The 22,040-nt window shown below is 44.6% G+C and overlaps 1 protein-coding gene across 1 annotated transcript in view; it reads left to right on the top strand.

Moving 5' to 3' along the window:
* The window catches only part of LOC124620277 (neuroligin-4, X-linked-like), a 190,083-nt gene that overhangs the window by 11,260 nt on the left and 156,783 nt on the right, over positions 1-22,040 (top strand). The window contains exon 2 of the mRNA XM_047146945.1: positions 18,449-18,642. Coding sequence (XP_047002901.1) covers positions 18,449-18,642 — 194 coding nt within the window. The remainder of the gene's footprint in view (positions 1-18,448; positions 18,643-22,040) is intronic.

Raw genomic sequence — 22,040 nt, 5'->3', positions numbered from 1 at the left:
ATCGAACATTTTCTGTATCCAGAAAGGCTCGTGCATGGCGTCCACTGTTCAAAGTGCCGTCAATGCGTACAAGAGGTGTCCGAGACGTGTAACCAATGGCACCCCATACCATCACGCCGGGTGATACGCCAGTATGGGGACGACGAATACTCGCTTCCAATGTGCGTTCACAGCGATGCCGCCAAACACGGATGCGACCATCATGATGCTGTAAACAGGATTCATCCGAAAAAATGACGTTTTGCCATTCGTCGTTGAGTACACCATCGCAGGCGCTCCTGTCTCTGATGCAGCGTCAAGGGTAATCGCAGCCACGATCTCCAAGCTGATAGTCCATGCTCCTGCAAACGTCGTCGAACTGTTCATGCAAATGGTTGTTGTCTTGCAAACGTCCCCAGCTGTTGACTCAGCGATCGAGACGTGGCTGCACGATCCGTTACAGCCATGCGGATAAGATGCCTGTCATTCGACTGTTAGTGATCCGAGGCCGTTGGGATCCAGGACGGCGTTCCGTATTATCCTCCTGAACCCACCGATTCCATGGTCTGCTAACAGTCATTGGATCTCGACCAACGCGAGCAGCAGTTCGCGACACGATAAACCACAATCGCGCTAGGCTACAATCCGACCTTTATCAAGTCGTAAACGTGATGGTACGCATTTCTCCTCCTTATACGAGGCATCACAAAAATGTTTCACCAGGCAACGCCGGTCAACTGCTGTTTGTGTATGAGAAATACGTTGGAAACTTTCCTCATGTCAGCACGTTGTAGGTGTCGCCACCGGCGCCAACCTTGTGTGAATGCTCTGAAAAGCTAATTAGTTGCATGTCACAGCATCTTCTTCCTTTCGATTAAATTTCGCGTCTGTAGCGCGTCATCTTCGTGGTGTAGCAATTGTAATGGCCAGTAGTGTAAATCCCAATTTTTTGGAGCCTGTACCTTGATCGGTAAAAACAGAACCGTTATACGATTACTTTGTTGTCTGTTTGCATGTCTGGCTGTTTGTCCGACTGACTAACGGCAAGCGTTTCTCGTAGGAACGCGTAGACGTGTCAGGTTGAAATTATTGTACACGCTACAGTCTACGGTCCCTTGGCGACCTAGGAAAGTGAAGCTTCTATGTAAAACCAGTCAAAAGATATGGCCCTTTATGTCACATATTTAGATGAATTACCTCGAAGAGAACCGTCTATTGACACACAGTCAACATGGATTTTGAAAACATCGTTCTTGTGACGTAACTAGCTCTTTACGCACACGAAATGTTGAGTGCTATTGACAAGAGATTTCACATTGTACCACACAAGCAGCTTGTAGTGAAATTGCGTCCTTAGGGAACATCGTCTCAGTTTCGTGACTGGATTCGTGATTTCCTGTCAGAGAGGCCACAGTTCGCAGTAATTTACGGAAAGTCATCGAGTAAAACAGAAGTGATTTCTGCCGTTACCCAAGGCCCTTTGCTGTTCCTTATCTACATAAACATTTTGAGAGACACTCTCAGCAGCCGTTGCCGGCCGAAGTGGCCGTGCGGTTAAAGGCGCTGCAGTCTGGAACCGCAAGACCGTTACGGTCGCAGGTTCGAATCCTGCCTCGGGCATGGATGTTTGTGATGTCCTTAGGTTAGTTAGGTTTAACTAGTTCTAAGTTCTAGGAGACTAATGACCTCAGCAGTTGAGTCCCATAGTGCTCAGAGCCATTTGAACCATTTTCAGCAGCCGTCTTAGGTTGTTTGCAGATGACGCTGTCGTTTATCGCCGAGTAACATCATCAGATGATCGAAACAAATTGCAAAACGATTTAGAAAAGGTATCTGTAAGGTGCAAAAATTGGCATTTGATCTTAAATAATGAAAAGTGTGAGGTCATCCACATGAATGCTAAAAGGAATCCTTTAAACTTCGGTTAAACAATAAATCAGTCAAATCTAAGGGCTGTAAATTGAACTAAATATAAAGGGCTTATTTCAATAGTGGTACAAGTTCATTTTTGTTCATTCTGAGGTACAGAGTCCTAAAGTTAAAAGAGTATATATACCTGAATATTTCTGGTATCTCAACTGCAGATTTTTCAGCGCTCTTTTAACTTTATGATATAGGAGTTGAGATACCAGAAATATTCAAATTTATGTCTTTCGTCCGCGGCTCGTGGTCTTGCGGTAGCGCTCTCGCTTCCCGCGGACGGGGTCCCGGGTTCGATTCCCGGCTGGGTTAGGGATTTTCTCTGCCTCGAGATGACTGGATGTTGTGTGTCTTTCATCATCATGTCATGCTCCTTCACTCGCAAGTGGCCGTAGTGGCGTTAGAGAACTTGTGGGGGGCGGCCGAACCGCCCCGCGAGGGGTCTCCCGGCCACCAATGCCATACGCTCATTATTATTTTATGTACTTGAATATTTCTGATATCTTAACTGCAGATTTTTCAGCGCTCTTTTAACTTTAGGACTCTGTATCTCAAAATGAACAAAAATGGACTTGTACCACTATTGAAATAAGCCCTTCATATCTAGGAGTTGCAATTACGAACAACTTGAATTGGAAAGAACACATAGAAAATGTTGTGGGGAAGGCGAACCAAACACTGCATTTTACTGGCAGAACACTTATGAAACATAACAGAACTGTTAAAGAGACTGCCGACACTACGCTTCTCCGTCCTCTTTTGGAGTACTGCTGCGTGGTCTGGGATCCTTACCAGATAGGACTTGCTGAGTACGTCGAAAAAGTTCAAAGAAGGACATACGCGTATTGTAATTACGAGAAATAGGGGAGAGTGTCACGAATATGATACAGGTTTTGGGTGGAGATCAGTAAAACACAGGCGTTTCCCGTTGCAGCGGGCTCTTCTCACGAAATTTCAATCGTCAACTTTTTCCTTCGAACGCGAAAATATTTTATTGACGCCGACATACAAAGAGAGAAACGATCATCACAATAAAATAAGTAAAATTACAACTCGCACGGAAACATATAGGTGTTCGTTTTTCCCTCGCGCTGTTCGAGAGCGGAATAATAGACAATTATTGTGAAAAAGGTTCGAAGGACCCCATCCGAGCGCTTAAGTTCGTAACAAAACTAAACACAGTCGGAACAGGTCTTGGAAGACCCTAACGGAACCGGCCGACCGCCGTGTCATCCTCAGCCCATAAGCTCACTGGATGCCGATATGAAAGGGCATGTGGTCAGCACACCACTCTCCCGACCGTTGTGAGTTTTCCTGACCGAAGCCGCCACTTCTCAGTGAAGTAATTCGCCAGTTTGCTAAGTTCGTAACGTTTTCCATAAGTTTACTAATCACAACAGATACACATAATAGAGACTTTAGTTGTCAATAATACAGGGTGTTACAAAAAGGTACGGCCAAACTTCCAGGAAACATTCCTCACACACAAATAAAGAAAAGATGTTACGTGGACATGTGTCCGGAAACGCTTAATTTGCATGTTAGAGCTCATTTTAGTTTCATCAGTATGTACTGTACTTCCTCGATTCACCGCCAGTTGGCCCAATTGAAGGAAGGTAATGTTGACTTCGGTGCCTGTGTTGACATGCGACTCATTGCTCTACAGTACTAGCAGCAAGCACATCAGTACGTAGCATCAACAGGTTAGTGTTCATCCCGAACGTGGTTTTGCAGTCAGCGCAATGTTTACAAATGCGGAGTTGGCAGATGCCCATTTGATGTATGGATTAGCACGGGGCAATAGCCGTGGTGCGGTACCTTTGTATGGAGACAGATTTCCAGAACGAAGGTGTCCCGACAGGAAGACGTTCGAAGTAATTGATCGGCGTCTTAGGGAGCACGGAACATTCCAGCCTATGACTCGCGACTGGGGAAGACCTAGAACGACGAGGACACCTGCAATGGACGAGGCAATTCTTCGTGCAGTTGACGATAACCCTAATGTCAGCGTGAGAGAAGTTGCTGCTGTACAAGGTAACGTTGACCACGTCACTGTATGGAGAGTGCTACGGGAGAACCAGTTGTTTCCGTACCATGTACAGCGTGTGCAGGCACTATCAGCAGCTGATTGGCCTCCACGGGTACACTTCTGCGAATGGTTCATCCAACAATGTGTCAATCCTCATTTCAGTGCAAATTTTCTCTTTACGGATGAGGCTTCATTCCAACGTGATCAAATTGTAAATTTTCACAATCAACATGTGTGGGCTGACGAGAATCCGCACGCAATTGTGCAATCACGTCATCAACACAGATTTTCTGTGAACGTTTGGGCAGGCATTGTTGGTGATGTCTTGATTGGGTCCCATGTTCTTCCACCTACCCTCAATGGAGCACGTTATCATGATTTCATACGGGATACTCTACCTGTGCTGCTAGAACATGTGCCTTTACAAGTACGACACAACATGTGGTTCATGCACGATCGAGCTCCTGCACATTTCAGTCGAAGTGTTCCTACGCTTCTCAACAACAGATTCGGTGACCGATGGATTGGTAGAGGCGGACCAATTCCATGGCCTCCACGCTCTCCTGACCTCAACCCTCTTGACTTTAATTTGTGGGGGCATTTGAAAGCTCTTGTCTACGCAACCCCAGTACCAAATGTAGGGACTCTTCGTGCTCGTATTGTGGGCGACTGTGATACAATACGCCATTCTCGAGGGCTGCATCAGCGCATCAGGGATTCCATGCGACGGAGGGTGGATGCACGTTTCCTCGCTAACGGAGGACATTTTGAACATTTCCTGTAACAAAGTGTTTGAAGTCACGCTGGTACGTTCTGTTGCTGTGTGTTTCCGTTCCATGATTAATGTGATTTGAAGAGAAGTAATAAAATGAGCTCTAACATGGAAAGTAAGCGCTTCCGGACACATGTCCACATAACATATTTTCTTTCTTTATGTGTGAGGAATGTTTCCTGAAAGTTTGGCCGTACCATTTTGTAACACCCTGTATATTCTTCTTCACTATTTATAACAGTATGCTTACTCTGAGTTAACCTTTCGATTCCGCAACTGTAGAAAAAACGTGATTTTGTGGCGAAGAACTCGTCGAGTCACGTTCCGGGTGGATACTCATTCGTAAATGGAGTTCCTTGAAGGTTGTTCGATAGACAATGGGAAAAGTAAAAGAGTGAGGGCACAAGATCAGGTGAATAAGGTGGGTGTGGAATGACTTCCGAACACAACTCTTCTCTAACGTTTTTTGTCAGTGTAGCAGAATTCGGGAGGGCCTTCCTGGTCGTTTTTATTTTTATTGAAAATGAAGTTCCTCCAGCTGTACTTAAGATTTTATATTTACTTCGCTACTAGTTTCGATGTTGCGTCAACGCCATCTTCAGGCCCGTACACTTTGATGAAATCAATTGTGTGTGGCTCAGTCTAGAAATCCGCAGTGAGACCAACACGTGCTCCACGTGGATGGCGGGCAGTAAATAGTGTTTAAATATGGATGTACGAAGATTCCTGGTCGTTGTTCTTGGACTGCGTTTGCAAGACGTCGCAGTTGTTGACAGTAAACGTCATCTCAGGGAAGTAATTCGTACTACAGCACACCCTTACTGCCCCACCAGATGCATACTTAAATCTTTTGTGGGTGCGCACATATCTTTCAATGGGGGTTACTGCTTTGTTTGGGCTCAAGCATTCCTTTCTTTTCCTTAGGTTAGCATAAAGACGCCATTTATTTTCACCAGTGACGAAACAGGACAGGAGTGGTCGGCGTTGTTCACGAGACAATTAATGACGAGCAAGCAGAGATGCACATCTTGGCGACCCACTGATTTTTGTGATTTTGGCTTACAGCGTGTGGTACCCAAACATCCAATTTCTGAACCTTCCCCATTGTATACAAATGTCGCACGATGGTTGAATGATCACAGTTCATCACATTTGCCAGTTCTCGAGTACATGAATGTGTTTCATTGTGGACAATGCGTCTAAGCGATCTTCATCTAACCCTGTGAGAGTATACAGGCAGGAACTGCTAGGGACCGTTCAATACCAGACGCCGAAATCTGAACATGATTTTAAGCAGCAAAGATTTATGTTCTTCCAGCCTCCCTGTTTCAAGCCCTCCTGTGACGTAATCATGAAGGGAGCAAAATTGACATTCGTATGAATAAAATGGCAAAGGGTCCGTCTTAGATCCCCAGCTTCGCAACACCCTCAGTGCCACCTTCGCAGCCGGCCGCGGTGGTCAAGCGGTTCTCGGCGCGCAGTCCGGAACCGCGCGACTGCTACGGTCGCAGGTTCGAATCCTGCCTCGGGCATGGATGTGTGTGATGTCCTTAGGTTAGTTAGGTTTAAGTAGTTCTAAGTTCTATGGGACTGATGACCACAGATGTTAAGTCCCATAGTGCTCAGAGCCATTTGAACCATTTTTTGAAGCCACCTTCGCATCTTGGTTGAGCACTGTAAAAATATACCTCTAAAGAGACTTCGACACCCAATCACCGGAATTGCGTTCTGCTGCTGCTCTATCGCCTGGAGTGCCGGCAACCCCTTTGATACCCTTTAGATTCTTCACACCCACAAGCAGGCGCCAGACTAGCAGTGGAAGATTTCAGTGCTGGGTGTCGTGATCCTCACCTCCATCGCAGAGGCATCAAAAGAAGGAGTGAACTGTGGGTATGAGGGCGATGTGACGAGCTTCTCATTGTGTGTCACGTCCACAGTGGCGTTGGATAGAATTTTGGTGAAATCTGGTGCCGATTTGACAGCATTAACCCCCTTTAGAGCTCATATGAACTTCTGAGCTCTGGTCATTTCCTTCACGCTTGTCGACTCCTTGCTGTCTGAGGCAACACCGTTCTGAGGAAGACGTCGCACCATTACAAAGGAAGAAAGTAGGCAACTTTGAGCCAAATTTGAAACTTGTGCTTTACAATGGAAAACACGAGTTTTCGAACGGCGGTCCTTTAATTGTGTTATGCAGTGTTTATACTGCTGTGTTTTGATCTTCAGCTCAAAGATTGGTTTGATGCAGGTCCCCATGCTGGTCTATCCTGAGCAAACCTCTTCATTTCAGAATAACTGATGCAGCCTACATCCATTTGAACCAGCTTACCGCATTCGTCCCTTACTCATCCTCTACAATTCTTATGATACACACCCTCTATTATCAAACTGACGATTTCCTTGACACCTCAAAATTTATCCCATCTACCGAGCCACAAGTTGTGCCATCCATTTCTTTTCTCACCAGTACCATTCCGTGACTTCTCATTAGTCACTCAATATACCAATCTAGTTTTCAGCATTTTTTCTGTAGCACCACATTACAAAGCAATCTAGGTTTACCCTGATGAGGACGTTTTCCAGAGTAGTCTGTGCCCATAGATCCGAATGGGTGACTATTTTGTCTTCAAAAAATTTTGCCTAAGAAGATACTCTAAGTTAACAAAACTGATGAGACAGCGATATGGACATATCCAGATGGCAGTAGTATCGTGTGCAAAGGTACGAAAGGTCAGTGCATTGGCGGAGATGTAACTTGTGCTCAGGTGATCCATGTGAACAGGTTTCCGACGTGATTATAGACGGACGACGGCAGTTAACAGACTTTGAAAGCGGAGTGGTAGTTGGAGCTACAGTGTTGGGACATTGTATTTCGTAATTCTTTAGGGAACTGAGTTTGCCGAGACACACAGTGTCAAGAGCGTGCCGAGAATAACACATTTCAGGCATTACGTCTCACCATGGACAGCGCAGTTAACGACCGAGAACAGCTGCGTTTGCGTAGAGTTGTCAGTGCTAACAGACAAGCAACACTGCTTGACATAACCGCAGAAATCAATGTGGGACGAACGACGAACGTACGCGTTAGGACAGCGCGGGAAATCTGGCTGTAATGGGCTTTGGCAGCAGACGGCCGACGTTGGTGCCTTCGCTAACAACACGATATCGCCTGCAGCGCCTCTACTGGGCTCGTGACCACATCTGTTGGCCCCTAGACGACTGGAAAACCATTGGCTTTGTCAGATGAGTCCCGATTTCAGTTTGTAAGAGCTGATGGTGAGGCTCGAGTGTGGCACAGACTCCACGAAGCCATGGAGCCAAGTTGTCAACAAGACACTATGCAAGCTGGCGGTGGCGCCATAATGGTTTGGGCTGTACTTACATGGAACTGACTGGATCCTCTGATCTGATTCAACCCATCATTGACTGAAAATGGTTATATTCGTCTACTTGGAGACCATTTGCAGCCTTACGTGAACTTCATGTTCCCAAGCAAGGCTGGAATCTTTATAGATGACAATGCGCCTTGTCAGTGGGCCACAATTGTTCGCGACTGGTTTCAAGAACAATCTGGATAAGTCGAGAGAAACTTTTTGGCCGCCCAAATCGGTCGACATGAATCCTATCGAACATTTGTGGGTCATAAACGGGGGATCAGTTCGTGGGCAAAATCCGGCACAGGCAACCCTTTCGCAATTATGAACAGCTGTAGAGGCAGTGACAGGTGACTTCCAACGACTTCTTGAGTCCATGTCACGTAGAATTCCTGCACTACGCCGGGCAAAAAGAGGTCCGACACAATATTAGGAGTTATGCCGTGAGTTTTATTACCTCAGTGTGAGTATATAGTGAAACCGATAAAATCTGCAGCGATGGTTCAGGGGTGTCTTCTGAGTATTTTGACGCAAGGTGCCCATGGGCTCCGGCAGGTTGTTACAGAGTAATGACGCAATCATGATCAATTCGGTTTGTTGCTGTAACCAGTAATGTTTCTGTTTAAGAGAGTTTGGCACAGCAGAGAAACTCATCAATCTGATAAAGATCTGTCTGAACGAAACGCATACAAAGGTGGAGATGGGAAATCGCGTCACTGAGGAGTTTGAAATTGTGACAGGACTCAGGCAAGGAGACGGTTCGTCCCCTATCCTGTTCAACTTTGCCCTCGAGAAGATCGTACGCGAGACGTTCCAAGAGAACAAAGGTATTGAAATCGAAGGAAAGAGACTGGCATACTTAGCCTATGCAGACGACATCTGTTTACTCTCTAGGTCGGAAGAGGAGTTGGAGCAAATGACCAAAACACTAAAGAAGGCTGCCAGCAAATTTGGGCTAAACATAAACGAAGCCAAGACAGAGTACCTCGTTATGACACGTGATCATTGTCAGACTGCCGATCATCTACAATCACTGCAGTTGGCCTTCAAGAGAGTGCAAGAATTCAAATACCTAGGGGCACTTGTCACTGAGAACTCGTCATGTGAAGCAGAGATCAATGCCAGAATACAAGCAGGAAACCGATCTTACCACAGCCTAGCACAACTGCTTCGGACCAAATATCGCTCCAGACAGTTCAAGATTCGACTGTACAAAACCCTAATACAGCCTGTTGTTCTATATGGCTGTGAGACATGCAGTATCCGGAAACAGGACTTCCATAAGCTCCTTGTTTTTTAGAGAAAAGTGCTTCGGAAGATTTCGGTCCGGTTCTGGATGCAGATACAGGGGAATGGAGGATCAGATACAACCAAGAGCTTGAGGAACTATACCAGCAGCCCAGCATAGCAGGAACTTTCAAAGCCAAACGAATTCAGTGGGCCGGCCATATGGCCCAGATGGAGGATCACAAATGGCCTCGGAAGCTCCAGGATTTCACACCTACAGGAAAGGGACCGCCAGGGAGACCCAAGAAACGTTGGAGGGATGGACTCCATGAAGATTTAAACCAAGTGTCAATAGATGTGAACGGATGGCGGATAGCAGCAATGGACAGAATACAGTGGAGGAGGGAAACTTGTAGATGCGTGCGGTCCACTGGGCCTGATCACGTAGTAGTTGTAGTAGTATTGTTTCTGTGAAACTCATTCAGAGGAGGGAGGAAACTAGTAATATGAAATAGCCAAAACGTTCAACACATAACAGGAGTAACATGGCAGTTTCAGTCAGAACCAAAGTATTGTGACGTGATTGCAGTCGGTAGGGGAACAACTCAGCTTTGCGCCTTTGTATCGCTTTCCCACTGCATTCTGTGAACCCATGCACGAGGTGCATACTGGCCAGCTCTTCATCAGTGACGACATTATCCATGGTAATACCAGTGCAATACAGATACGAAAGTAACTGGAGCAAGAAAACAGTCGAAATTCAATATCTCTGTAACGAGCCATCGAAGTGCCTGGGTCGCTTATAGCAAAATACTCGGGATGTACCGCTGAATAACCTCTGACACTTCGACGGTGAAATTTGGTTCATTCTTTTATATCTCACTGAAAACTCAGAGAAAGCCATCGATATTTTACACGTAAACTACGTGCAGTGTAACAACTATTGAAGGTCTTTGAGTCAGTTTTTGTGTTACTTTATACATGCTGGATTTTGTCGAACTCCGTCTCCGTTAAGGATTGTTGGTTGGTTTGGTTTTGTTTTGCTTTAGGGCGCAAAAAACAATTGGGGTCATACGCGCCCAAGTCAAAGCTACAGAACACGAAGACAGAGGAGTTAAAAAACGACTATACGTCAGTCCCAACTGACATAATAGAAGACAGCTAAAAACAGGCCCGTGGAAAAAAGGGCAGCGACGAACACACGGCGTTTCACAAGTGCTTTTACAGGCTTCTAGAGATTATAGAGGAAATTTACTAGAGCAAGTTTCAGATCTCCCACTTCGCTTTATGCAAATACTGGAGAAAATGAGCTCTGACGGTCCCTCTACAGGAGTCATGGCATTGGAGTACTCGTCGCTTGATTTTCTTTGTTACGGGGCTGTTATTTCAAAAACTACTCCATAACCTAACCAACAACCCACTATTCAAAAGAGACATTGATTCAACTTACTTGTGGTGCATGAAAGCACCGATGTAACTGCAACAAAAACTTACGATTGCGTACGTAACAAGAACTTCTTCATTTCTGTACAGTGAAGGACGTGTGTAATGTACTTCTGTAACCTGAGAACCGGAGGGTGAGGACTGGAGGGGTACAACCGCCAGTGAGTCGGAAAAACTGTTCCTCGCTGAAAGGAAGAGTGCCGGCCAGGTGCACACTGAAGGGATGGGTGCTGTCAGAGAAGGTATCCCACATTCCAGTAAGAGCCCTGAAGCGGTCAAGATGCTGCCGACTTCCATTGTGAGGGGCAGCCTAGAGAATCCTTTCTAACAGACAGATATGTGCAAGCGGATGGGAAAACGCAAGGCACTCAGAACAAGAAAAAGTCTGCTGGACCGAAAGGAAGCGATCAGTAGTTGATGTCTGAATTTTATTTTATTCACCAAAATTATTTTTGTAGTGGGGATGAAGACTTGCAAGTGCACATATGCAGCCGCTATCTACATCTACATCTACATGATTACTCTACAATTCACATTTAAGTGCTTGGCAGAGGGTTCATCGAACCACAATCATACTATCTCCCAACCATTCCACTCCCGAACAGCATGCGGGAAAAACGAACACCTAAACCTTTCTGTTCGAGCTCTGATTTCTCTTATTTTATTTTGATGATCTTTCCTACCTATGTAGGTTGGGCTCAACAAAATATTGTCGCATTCGGAAGAGAAAGTTGGTGACTGAAATTTCGTAAATAGATCTCGCCGCTACGAAAAACGACTTTGCTTTAATGACTTCCATCCCAACTCGCGTATCATATCAGCCACAATCTCTCCCCTATTACGTGATAATACAAAAAGAGCTGCCCTTTTTTCCACCTATCATTGGCCGAAGAGTGAAAAAACTTTCTTATTGTGGGAGAGAATTTCTGCTTTCTTCCCCACTCTAAGAGGGAAATGAATATTACTTGTTAACCAGAGCAAATTCTTCAGCAGAAGGGAGATCGTTGCTATTTTTATAAATTTTTCGTTGGTCGGAACTCGCAAGGTCTACAACGATTGGTTAACACGAATCCGGTGTTAGCAAGGTTCTGAGAAAGAGTGCCGATTGACACTTCGTCTTAGAGAAAAGGAACTGCATCGATGGAGGACTTCATCTTAGAGCTGTTCATGTCAGGGATGAACTTTCAACTCTCAGCTGTCACTGTGGCAATCATCTGCACCTACGTTTTAGTGCGATGGTCAACATCTGCCGTACTTGCACTCATTCTGATGAGGAGCAAGCGAAGTCATTTGTTTCGAGGTAGAGTATTGCCTTTCGGAACTGTTTCACATAGTCGGTTTGTTGAAAGCAACTTGAGCTTACGAAAGAATATCGTGCTCATACATACTTGTTTGGCTTTAATTCAGGAATCATTGTCGTTTTGCGTGGATACAATTGTATAATTTCATTTCCAGTTCCATCAACATCGGGTTGTACCATTGTGCATTTAGGGATTATTTGTATTAAGTATTCTATGACTGCATTTCAAGTACAAGCGCCTTAGTAATAAGTACGATTTTATTGTAGTCTTTAGTTTAATTCCATAGTTTGATATAACACATTCTCGTTATACAGGGTGAAAAGTATTTAAACGGACAAACTCTGGGAGTTTGCAGGGGACATCAAAACAAATATTTTTCCCTAATGTCATTTTTTCCTATGAGGATTATTTAAACCGGTGGAGGGCGTATTGCGCTCTTCAGTTGTAGGAAACTGCTGCCCACCAGTGTAGTAGTGCATTGTCTCTGTTTACTAATGGAGCGACACACCTGGAGTGAGTACATTGATATGGTTGGTGCGTACTGCGTAGCGCACCACAACGGACGAGCTGCACAGCGGGTTTATCAACAACAATATCCTAGTCGCCGTATCCCGGATCATACGACCTTTGCTGCTGTGTACCAACGCCTGCTTGAGACCGGGTCGTTTAGCAGATTACCTGGACAGGGACGCCGTCGCACGGTAAGAACGCAGCAACTTGAGGAAGCTGTCTTGCAGCATGTGGAGCGGGATCTTTCAATCTGCAGTCGTGCAATTGCACGTAACATTGGGACGAATCAGACGAATGTAAGAACAGTCCTTCGAGAGCAGTTGTTACGGCCATTTCACATACAGCGTGTCCACAACCTGGAACCAGTTGATTATCCACCCAGAACACAGTTCCTCTACCGGTTTAAATACTCATCATAGGAAAAAATGACATTAGGGAAAAATATTTGTTTTGATGTCCCCTACAACCTCCCAGAGTTTGTCGGTTTAAATACTTTTCATCCTGTACACAGCCCAGGCAAATTAATGTGACCACCTGTCAAAAGCGTGAACAACCACCTTTAGCATCGCAGAAGTGCAGGTAGAGAGTCAATGAGATTCTAGAAGAACGAACAGGGATGTCGGGAGCCGTGGAACAGACAGCCCACTCGAGGCAGTCCCACAAATTCACGATTGGGCTTAAATCCGGGGCAGTCCTGCCGCCCTTCGAACCACACATGTACACTGTGAGCTGGTCGATGCCATTGTGCCGAGGAAAAAACAACCTGCTTATAGAGGTGGGCAGGGTACCGAAGAACAGATGAATACTTACGTTGACCCAATGTGCCTTCCAGAATGACGGGATCACCCAGGGGATGCCACAAAGACGTTCCCAGACCATAATGCTCCCTCCTCAGGCCTGGTCCCTTATGACGGTTGTTGAAGGGCCGTCAGTTCGATGGAGTATAAAACGTGATTCATCTGGTAAGGCCACCTATCGCCATTCAGTGGACGTCCAGTTAGGTTACTGGCGTGCAAATCCCAGCCTTTGTCGCAGGTGAACAGCAGTAAGCGTGGGTGCTAGAACAGGACTGTTGGCAGCTGCTTGGTTCATCTGGGTGCTCAGTTGTTCACTGGTTACACGTCTTTTCTCCGCAATCGTTATTCACCCTATAGTGCGCGTCATTTACGACGGCGGCCGAGGTTAGGTTCGTTCTGCGCATCTGACGTCACAAAACACAGTCAGCCAATGAACAGAGTATGGCGTTATCAGAGCTCGATTGCAGTGCAGAGCATGGACGAGTGTCTTCAGTTTTAGAAACGTTCAGTCATAAATAAATTAATTGAACAAAAGCAATGTCTTGATAGCAGACTTTCTTTTATAGAAAGTTTGGAAAAAGCATTCTTTATACCAGTTGCTTCCGATTCTATTAATTAATTAAACCAAACAAGCAATAAGCCTCCTAATTCATGCGATAGCAAGGAAAGGTGTTTGTATCATTCTCACGAACCGCTTTTTAGCAATAAAGAACAGCGATAATTGTTTATTTTCTATTGTACTTCGACATAACGTCAGTAATTCATAGTCCTACCAACAGTGTTTGTCGGTATTTTGCGTGATGTTTTCTAGTCCTTCAGGTGTTCGAACGCTGAGCTGTGTTAGCGTAATGGATAAGGTGTTTGGCTGCTAAATGCAACGTTCAGAGTTCAAAGCTTGTTAGGTGCTTAGTATTTTCTTTATTTAAAAACAATATCGAAGTGTCTTACTTCATGAATTTTATTCGTTTGAATGTAATTTTTTGAAATTTCTAGTGCTTTATCTCTTCATTATAATCATAATAAGTTTTCGGTTTTTCTAATTTTGTCCTCCAATACTTTTCACAGCAATTAAAAACAATGAAAAGGCAAACATACAATATTCATGTTAACTGTTTTGTTTGTATATCTTCTCTTCCGCAGTCGCTGTTTTACTATTCATATTGAGATATATTCTTCTGCGGCAGTATTAAAAGTATTACTTAGAGCAGAATTTCGGCTGGTACGTTGCCGAGCTACTTGATTGTCTGACGAAATTCTTTGCTTCGCTGCTTTGGCAACATCATATTCAGTGTTTTCGTCAACTGATCTATGTTTTGACAGGTATTTGCTGTCCGTTGTGACAAACACCAATTGTTTGCGCCCTGCGCCTCACTGACAATATATTTTCGTTTCTATGTTTATTACGCCCACAATTCATTTTTGTGTACTTCGCCAACTCTCTTTTAATCAGAACGTTTTAGAAAAAAAGCGAAATGACTCTGGTATAAATAAAAGTTTTATTACAGTTGCGAAAGACGGAATATTTCTCAGTATTACATACGACACCTATCTGGTACTTAAATTAAATGAGATATTGTTAAACAGTAAATTTTATATGAAACTTAGGTATCTTGGCCACATTTCATTCTCAACATTGTGGCAACTAAAATCGATCATACGGAAAGTATACGGCTATACGCTATGGACTTTTACCTCTGCAAACTCTTCAAAATTTCGTGCAATGGTTTACTACATTTAATGCTGCACAATAACTGCGCTGAACATCGAAACAAAATTAAGTCATTTATGGGGGGAAGGTATCAGCCAAGAAGATGTGTAAAAATCAAATTTTTGGGCCAAATGGTTTTTGTGAAATCGAATGATAAGTGTATCAAAGCAGTCGGAACACCATGTGTCTGCACAGGCGAGCAGTGCAGTGATGACAAAATCGCACACAGAGCGGAATGCGGGGAGCACGTCTCTGTAGCAGCGAAAGGGTTAATGCGGCCGTGGTGGCTTTACTTCATAAACTGCGCGTAAGTTTGCGAACTATACTATACTATGGCGCTGCTTCTCTTGGCGCGTGCGCCGTGTGCAACTGGCAACGCAGCAATCTCCCGCGTCTGGGCGGGCATGCGCGAGCCGCCAAGGTAAAAGAATTGAACTATAATCATTCGTGGCCCGTGGTGCACCACAGTTGCTTTGCCCCCAGTTTTGGATAGCGCCATTTTGCCATTGATGGTATACTTTAACCATGGTGGCACGCGAACAGTTTTCAAAAATAAGCCTTTTGAGAAATGCTTCCACCCCCTACCCGATAACCAACTGTCATGCCCTTTAGTACGTGATATAAATCGCTACGTTTCCACATTACGACAACGACTGCACTGTTTTGCACGTCCGATCGACACTCTTTATGTACCCTCTATTGGTAGGGCTGCCACCTGCAGTCTGTAAATGGCTCTTACACGTTGACATCGAGGATAGGCGGTGGTTACGTTAATGTTACTGGACTGTGTATCTATGTGAGGTACGGTACTCGTATTTCATGTTTAATATGGCCATCCCAGTTTTAATTCAGGTGCTCAATAGTTTCCGTTGCGTGACTTTTTCTTAATATTTCGCGTGATCTTATGTGGGGGAGTCTGCTCCCCGTGTAGGTCACAGGGTTCAGATGTTGTTAGCATCTCAGGGGTATGCTCAGTGCTCAACTGTAGACTCACATCTTGTAGGTGACGACAGATATCCACTTCAAAGGCCTTCTAGTTGCGAAAATTGCAATTTCGCATTGTTGTAGTCGAACGGGTACGGTATGTGATTTCATAATTACAACAACAACCACCGATGGTACATTCTTCTCAGATTGTGTGTATACCATGATGTGGGAGATTTGAAACTGATCCGGTCTTCAGGCTTAATTTATTTCCAAATGGCATGTTTGCCTACATGTGTTAATTGCCAGAATTTATCTACTAAGGCCCGTCTACGACCACTAGAAGCCTGTAGCAGGAATTGTGGAACGCCCTGTATATTTGCTGGTGGTTGTTTTCTTCACGAACAACATTTTTATGCACTTTAAATGGCACTGGCTGAAGAGTGAATGCAACCATTACCGCTGACAACCATCGTCAATCCCTCCACCCTAAACTCCCTCTGTGAGGGCACGAGTGGACGGATGGGGCGTGGGGGGTGGAAGAAACAAATAGCCAAAGCCTTGCAGACAAACAAAAATTACGCGAAGCGAAATTTAGTGTGACGAGGGCTATGCGAGAGGCGTAAAGTTCTATGTACTGACTTGGCAAAAAATCCTAAGAAATATTGGTCTTATGTCAAAGCGGTAGGTGAATCAAAACAAAATGTCCAGACACTCTGTGACCAAAATGGTACTGAAACAGAGGATGACAGCCTAAAGGCCGAAATACTAAACGTCTTTTTCCAAAGCTGTTTCACAGAGGAAGACTGCACTGTAGTTCCTTCTCTAGATTGTCGCGCAATTGACAACATGGTAGATATCGAAACAGACGACATAGGGATAGTGAAACAATTAAAATCGCTCAAAAGAGCAAAGGCCGCTGGACCTGCTGGGATACCAGTTCGATTTTACACAGAGTACGCGAAGGAACTTGCCCCCCCCCCCCCTTCTTGCAGCGGTGTACCGTAGGTCTCTAGAAGAGCGTAGCGTTCCAAAGGATTGGAAAAGGGCAAAGGTCATCCTCGTTTTCAAGAAGGGACGTCGAACAGATGTGCAGAACTATAGACCTATATCTCTAACGTTGAACAGTTGTACAATTTTGGAACACGCATTGTGTTCGAGTACAATGACTTTTCTGGAGACTAGAAATCTACTCTGTAGGAATCAGCATGGGTTTCGAAAAAGACGATCGTGTGAAGCCCAGCTCGCGCTATTCGTCCACGAGACTCAGAGGGCCATAGACACCGGTTCACAGGTAGATGCCGTGTTTCTTGACTTCCGCAAGGCGTTCGATACAGTTCCCCACAGTCGTTTAATGGACAAAGTAAGAGCATATGGACAATCAGACCCACTGTGTGATTGGATTGAAGCGTTCCTCGATAACAGAACGCAGCATGTCATTCTCAATGGAGAGAAGTCTTCCGAAGTAAGAGTGATTTCAGGTGTGCCGCAGGGGAGTGTCGTAGGACGTTGCTATTCACAATATACATAAATGACCTTGTGGATGACATCGGAAGTTCACTGAGGCTTTTTGCGGATGATGCTGTGACGAGAGGTTGTAACAATGGAAAATTGTACTGAAATGCAGGAGGATCTGCAGCGAATTGACGCATGGTGCAGGGAATGGCAATTGAATCTCAATGTAGACAAGTGTAATGTGCTGCGAATACATAGAAAGAAAGATCCCATGTCATTTAGCTACAATATAGCAGGTCAGCAACTGGAAGCAGTTAATTCCATAAATTATCTGGGAGTACGCATTAGGAGTGCTTTAAAGTGGAATGACCATATGTAATTAATCGTCGGTAAAGCAGATGCCAGACTGAGATTCATTGGAAGAATCCTAAGGAAATGCAATCCGAAAACAAAGGAAATAGGTTACAGTACTCTTGTTCGCCTACTGCTTGATATTGCTCATCAGTGTGGGATCCGTACCAGATAGGGTTGACAGAAGAGATAGAGAAGATCCAACGGAGAGCAGCGCACTTCGTTACAGGATAATTTAGTAATCGCGGAAGCGTTACGGAGATGATAGATAAACTCCAGTGGAAGACTCTGCAAGAGGACGCTCAATAGCTCGGTTGAAGTTTCGATAACATACCTTTACCGAGGAGTCAAGCAGTGTATTGCTCCCACCTACGTATATCTCGCGAAGAGACCATGAGGATAAAAACAGAGAGATTAGAGCCCCCACAGATGCATACCGACAATCCTTCTTTCCACGAACAATACGAGACTCGAATAGAAGGGAGAACCGATAGAAGTACTCAAGGTACCCTCCGCCACACACCGTCAGGTGGCTTGCGGAGTATGGATGTAGATGTAGATGTACAGACAAAACAACAGACCTTCTCGAAAATATTTTCCTTAAATACTGTTTACCTATTTTCCATATGGAAACCGTTGTCCTACTTGCTGTTCACAGGAGCGATGACTGGTCTGGGAAGCCTGCTGCTACTTGCGGTGTTGGGGACGGCCTGTGCCCAAGACTTCACTGTGAAGGTTAACGTGACCGGCGTGGGAATGCTCGGTGGCTCCTTAGCCTGGACCAAGCGCCAGAATCGAACCATCTACCAGTTCCTGGGCGTGCCCTACGCCAACGTCACCACCAGGTTCCAGGTATGACCGCCGCTTTGGCTCGCCTACTACGCCTCCAGCGCTCTCTCTTGTTTGTTTTGGGGGAAGAGACCAAACAGCGAGGTCATCGGTCTCATCGGAATACGGAAGGATGGGGAAGGAAGTCGGCCGGGCCCTTTAAAAGGAACCGTCCCGGCATTTGCCTCGAGCGATTTAGGGAAACCACGGAAAACCTAAATCAGGATGGCCGGACGCGGGATTGAATCGTCGTCCTCCCGAATGCGAGTCCAGTGTGCTAACCACTGCGCCACCTCGCTCGGTGCAGTGCTCTCTCTACAAGTATTGGGTGCTCTGCCGCGAGCTGTCGCCTTCCTGTAGACGGCACCGGCACGATTGTCACAGCCCACTGTGGTCCTTAGCAACGAGCAGTCTTGAGTGAGGGTGGGTGAGTGAGTGCCCCAGCTGGGCTGATATCAGAATTAGGAGGGAGACTGGTGCGAGTTATCACAATCTATCATTTTTAGTTTTTGAAGAAGCAGCTTTTATAGTCTCCCTTTCTAACGTCAGTGTATCTCATTCTATACAGCATATTCTTGGGTATTTTTTCGCAGAAATCTGAGGCCACAGCAACATTTGGTTTTCAGAAAGAAGTTCTGTCAGACTAAATTTTTGTGACAACATACTCCGACTCTCGATTGGCTCTCACAGTTACTGGAATTGGTTGTCACGGGTCATTTGAATGGATAAAAGGAAATTATTTATACCAAAAATGTATTAAGAGTACAAAAGACCATTTTAAACTCTGAAACAATAATTTAATAAATATTTAAGAAAGTGTCTAGTATAGTCTAGTGTCTTTCGAATGCGCTTCCACAGTTTTGACATGTACCGAAGTTATTTGGCCTAGGGGTACGTAATTCATAAACCAGCTTCTTAATTTCTGTAAAATGTATCCATTTTTCTTTAGCTATACTGATAGAAAGCGATTCAAGACGAGCTAAACAATAACAGTAATCAATATTCTCTTCTTCAGTAAGTGACATTTTTCGTTCTTATTTCTTTCTACTTTGTTTCTTATGTCTGAATTCGCGTCATTTTCAGTTGCTTTTCTGAATAGACCCTCCATTGAATTTTTTACCTGCATTTGCAGCCGTTCTTCAACTTTTATTTTAATGGGTGAATTTGTTAAAACTGATATACCTCTTTTTCAGGAGTTATTTATATCTGAATCTCTCCTATCGTCAGCTTTACATCAGTTTTAGTACAAGAGGTGACTTGTGCTTATTGATGGGCCTTCGGACAGTTAATAGAATTTGCCACACAAAGATCACATGACACCGTTTCGATTTTTTTTTTTGTTGGCATTAAACCATAATAAGCACTGACATCTTGAAGAATATACTCCCTTAATTCCTCATTGTCATCATCACATAAGACTTTTCTGCATGGAAAATAACTGTTTGTGAATGAAAGGCCAAACTATCTTTTCTTCATAAATTCCGTCTTGGCGAATTTTCTCACAAGATCTTACGAAAGACTATAACTTGCAGCTGTCTGAATCGATGATCGCACCACTTTACTTTCCCCACAACTCTTAAACATGATTTTTACAGCAACATCTCTTTTACGATTTCTTACTATCTTTACCTGAAATAAGCAGAGAAATTACTAAAGAAACCTGACAAGGCAGGTTGTCACATCATCGAAATTTCTTTTATAACCAACCATTAACAGACTTTTCAGACAAAAACTGAGCTGGAAAAATAGACCTTAAGCCGAATGTTGATACAGAATAAAATTTATCAACTGCCATTATATATATATATATATCGAATAGGCTGCCCTCAGTGGCAGACACTGTGTGGCTGCCTTATCGACCTGCTTTGCAGGGCATCCTGTACATCAGGGGAAGAAACGGTTTTCCAGTCACAGATGTGTAGGCTGCCTTAAATGTTAGGCATTTTGGGTAGCAATAGTGCTGACCTGCTTTTATTGAGATGCTTTCCAAATTGATGTGTAGGCTACAGTCATGATGGGAATGTTTTCAGAGTAGTATGTGTCAGCTTTATCGACCTACAGATGCAGATGGGCGCAGCTGGGAGAAGGTTGACATGGACAGAAAGGGGCATGGACAGATAGAGGAAGCAGGAATGATTTCCAGAGAGAGTGAGAGGAATGGGAGAGGATAGACCATGAGAGAGGTCTGGGACGAGAAGGACAGAGAGAAGGATGGAAAAGGTGGATAGGTGGAGGGGGCCAGGAGGTGAAGGGGGTAGACAGAGAGAGATGGACGGATATAGAAGAGGAGGAGGATATGGACTGGGAGAGATGGGTTGTGAGAAAATTTAGAGAACCAGCATTTGATGCTGACTGCAAAACGATTCTACTGTCGTCAACATACATTTCGTCTAAGAACCACGAAGATACGATGCGAGAAATTAGGGCTCATACGAAGGCATTTAGACAGTGGTTTTCCTCTCGCTCTGTTTGCAAGTGGAACAGAGAAGGAAATGACTAGTAATGATACCATACGGTGGCGTGCATAGTATGCATGTAGATGTCGATATTTGAGTCGCAAAATATGATTCTAATTTACCTTTAATTTGTGATTTGGACAGAGTGACTGGATTAGCTTCCGGACAGAATTTTTTCACTAAATGAAAGACGTCAGCACGAGTATTAGCAACAGGCCTAAGGAAAACTTTCCGCTCAACATCACTTGATACATGATGCGGACCAAAATGTTGTTCCAGTGTGAAGATAATTCGGCTAGGCTTCAAGTTTTTGGTCGAAAGCCAGAAGTGATGGCGGCGTCATCTTAAACTTGTCTTTGCCACGTTGCTTCCGAGCTTCCAGTTTGGCCGAGCCCACCACAAGCAGGTCTTGCGTGTTGCAGAGTTGCTGGAGAGGGAGCATCATTGCCTGCAGTATATCTGGTTGAGCAAAGACTGAAAAATATGGCTCAGAAGAGGATGTGATATTAAATTAAACCTTCCTGGAAAGGAGTTGGGGCTAGTAGTCCACATACAAAAAGAAGTGAATTGAAAGTCCGCGCTCTAAATTAGTATTGCCGCTAAAATTGTCAAATGCACTAGCCCAAAATCTGTTCGCCAGTTGACATGTACTAGCGGAAATAATTTCTGAATTCCTCTTGAAATTTGTCTCTAGTTATGGTGGCGGGAACGATCCTTCGAATCTGTACAGCCTCATCACAAGCTTACGTTGTGTTCAGCAAAGGTAGGTGCCCAATAGGTAACAGGAAGCGAACACCTTGCCACGGATAACCGTACCTAAAGGGAAGTGATTGCTTGCACACTAGGTACAAACTCTTCACAGAGCAACACAACCAGAAGAGTCATCATGCAACACATGAGAAAAAAATAACACTCATTTATTAAGTAAGGCACTTAGTCAGCTTTGGCCTCCAGAGAAAGGTGGCA

This window comes from Schistocerca americana, chromosome 6, assembly GCF_021461395.2.
Source record: "Schistocerca americana isolate TAMUIC-IGC-003095 chromosome 6, iqSchAmer2.1, whole genome shotgun sequence".
In the NCBI taxonomy this organism is placed as follows: domain Eukaryota; kingdom Metazoa; phylum Arthropoda; class Insecta; order Orthoptera; family Acrididae; genus Schistocerca; species Schistocerca americana.
The sequence above is the reverse complement of the archived record's forward strand: the minus strand, read 5'-3'. Positions and strand labels throughout refer to the sequence as shown.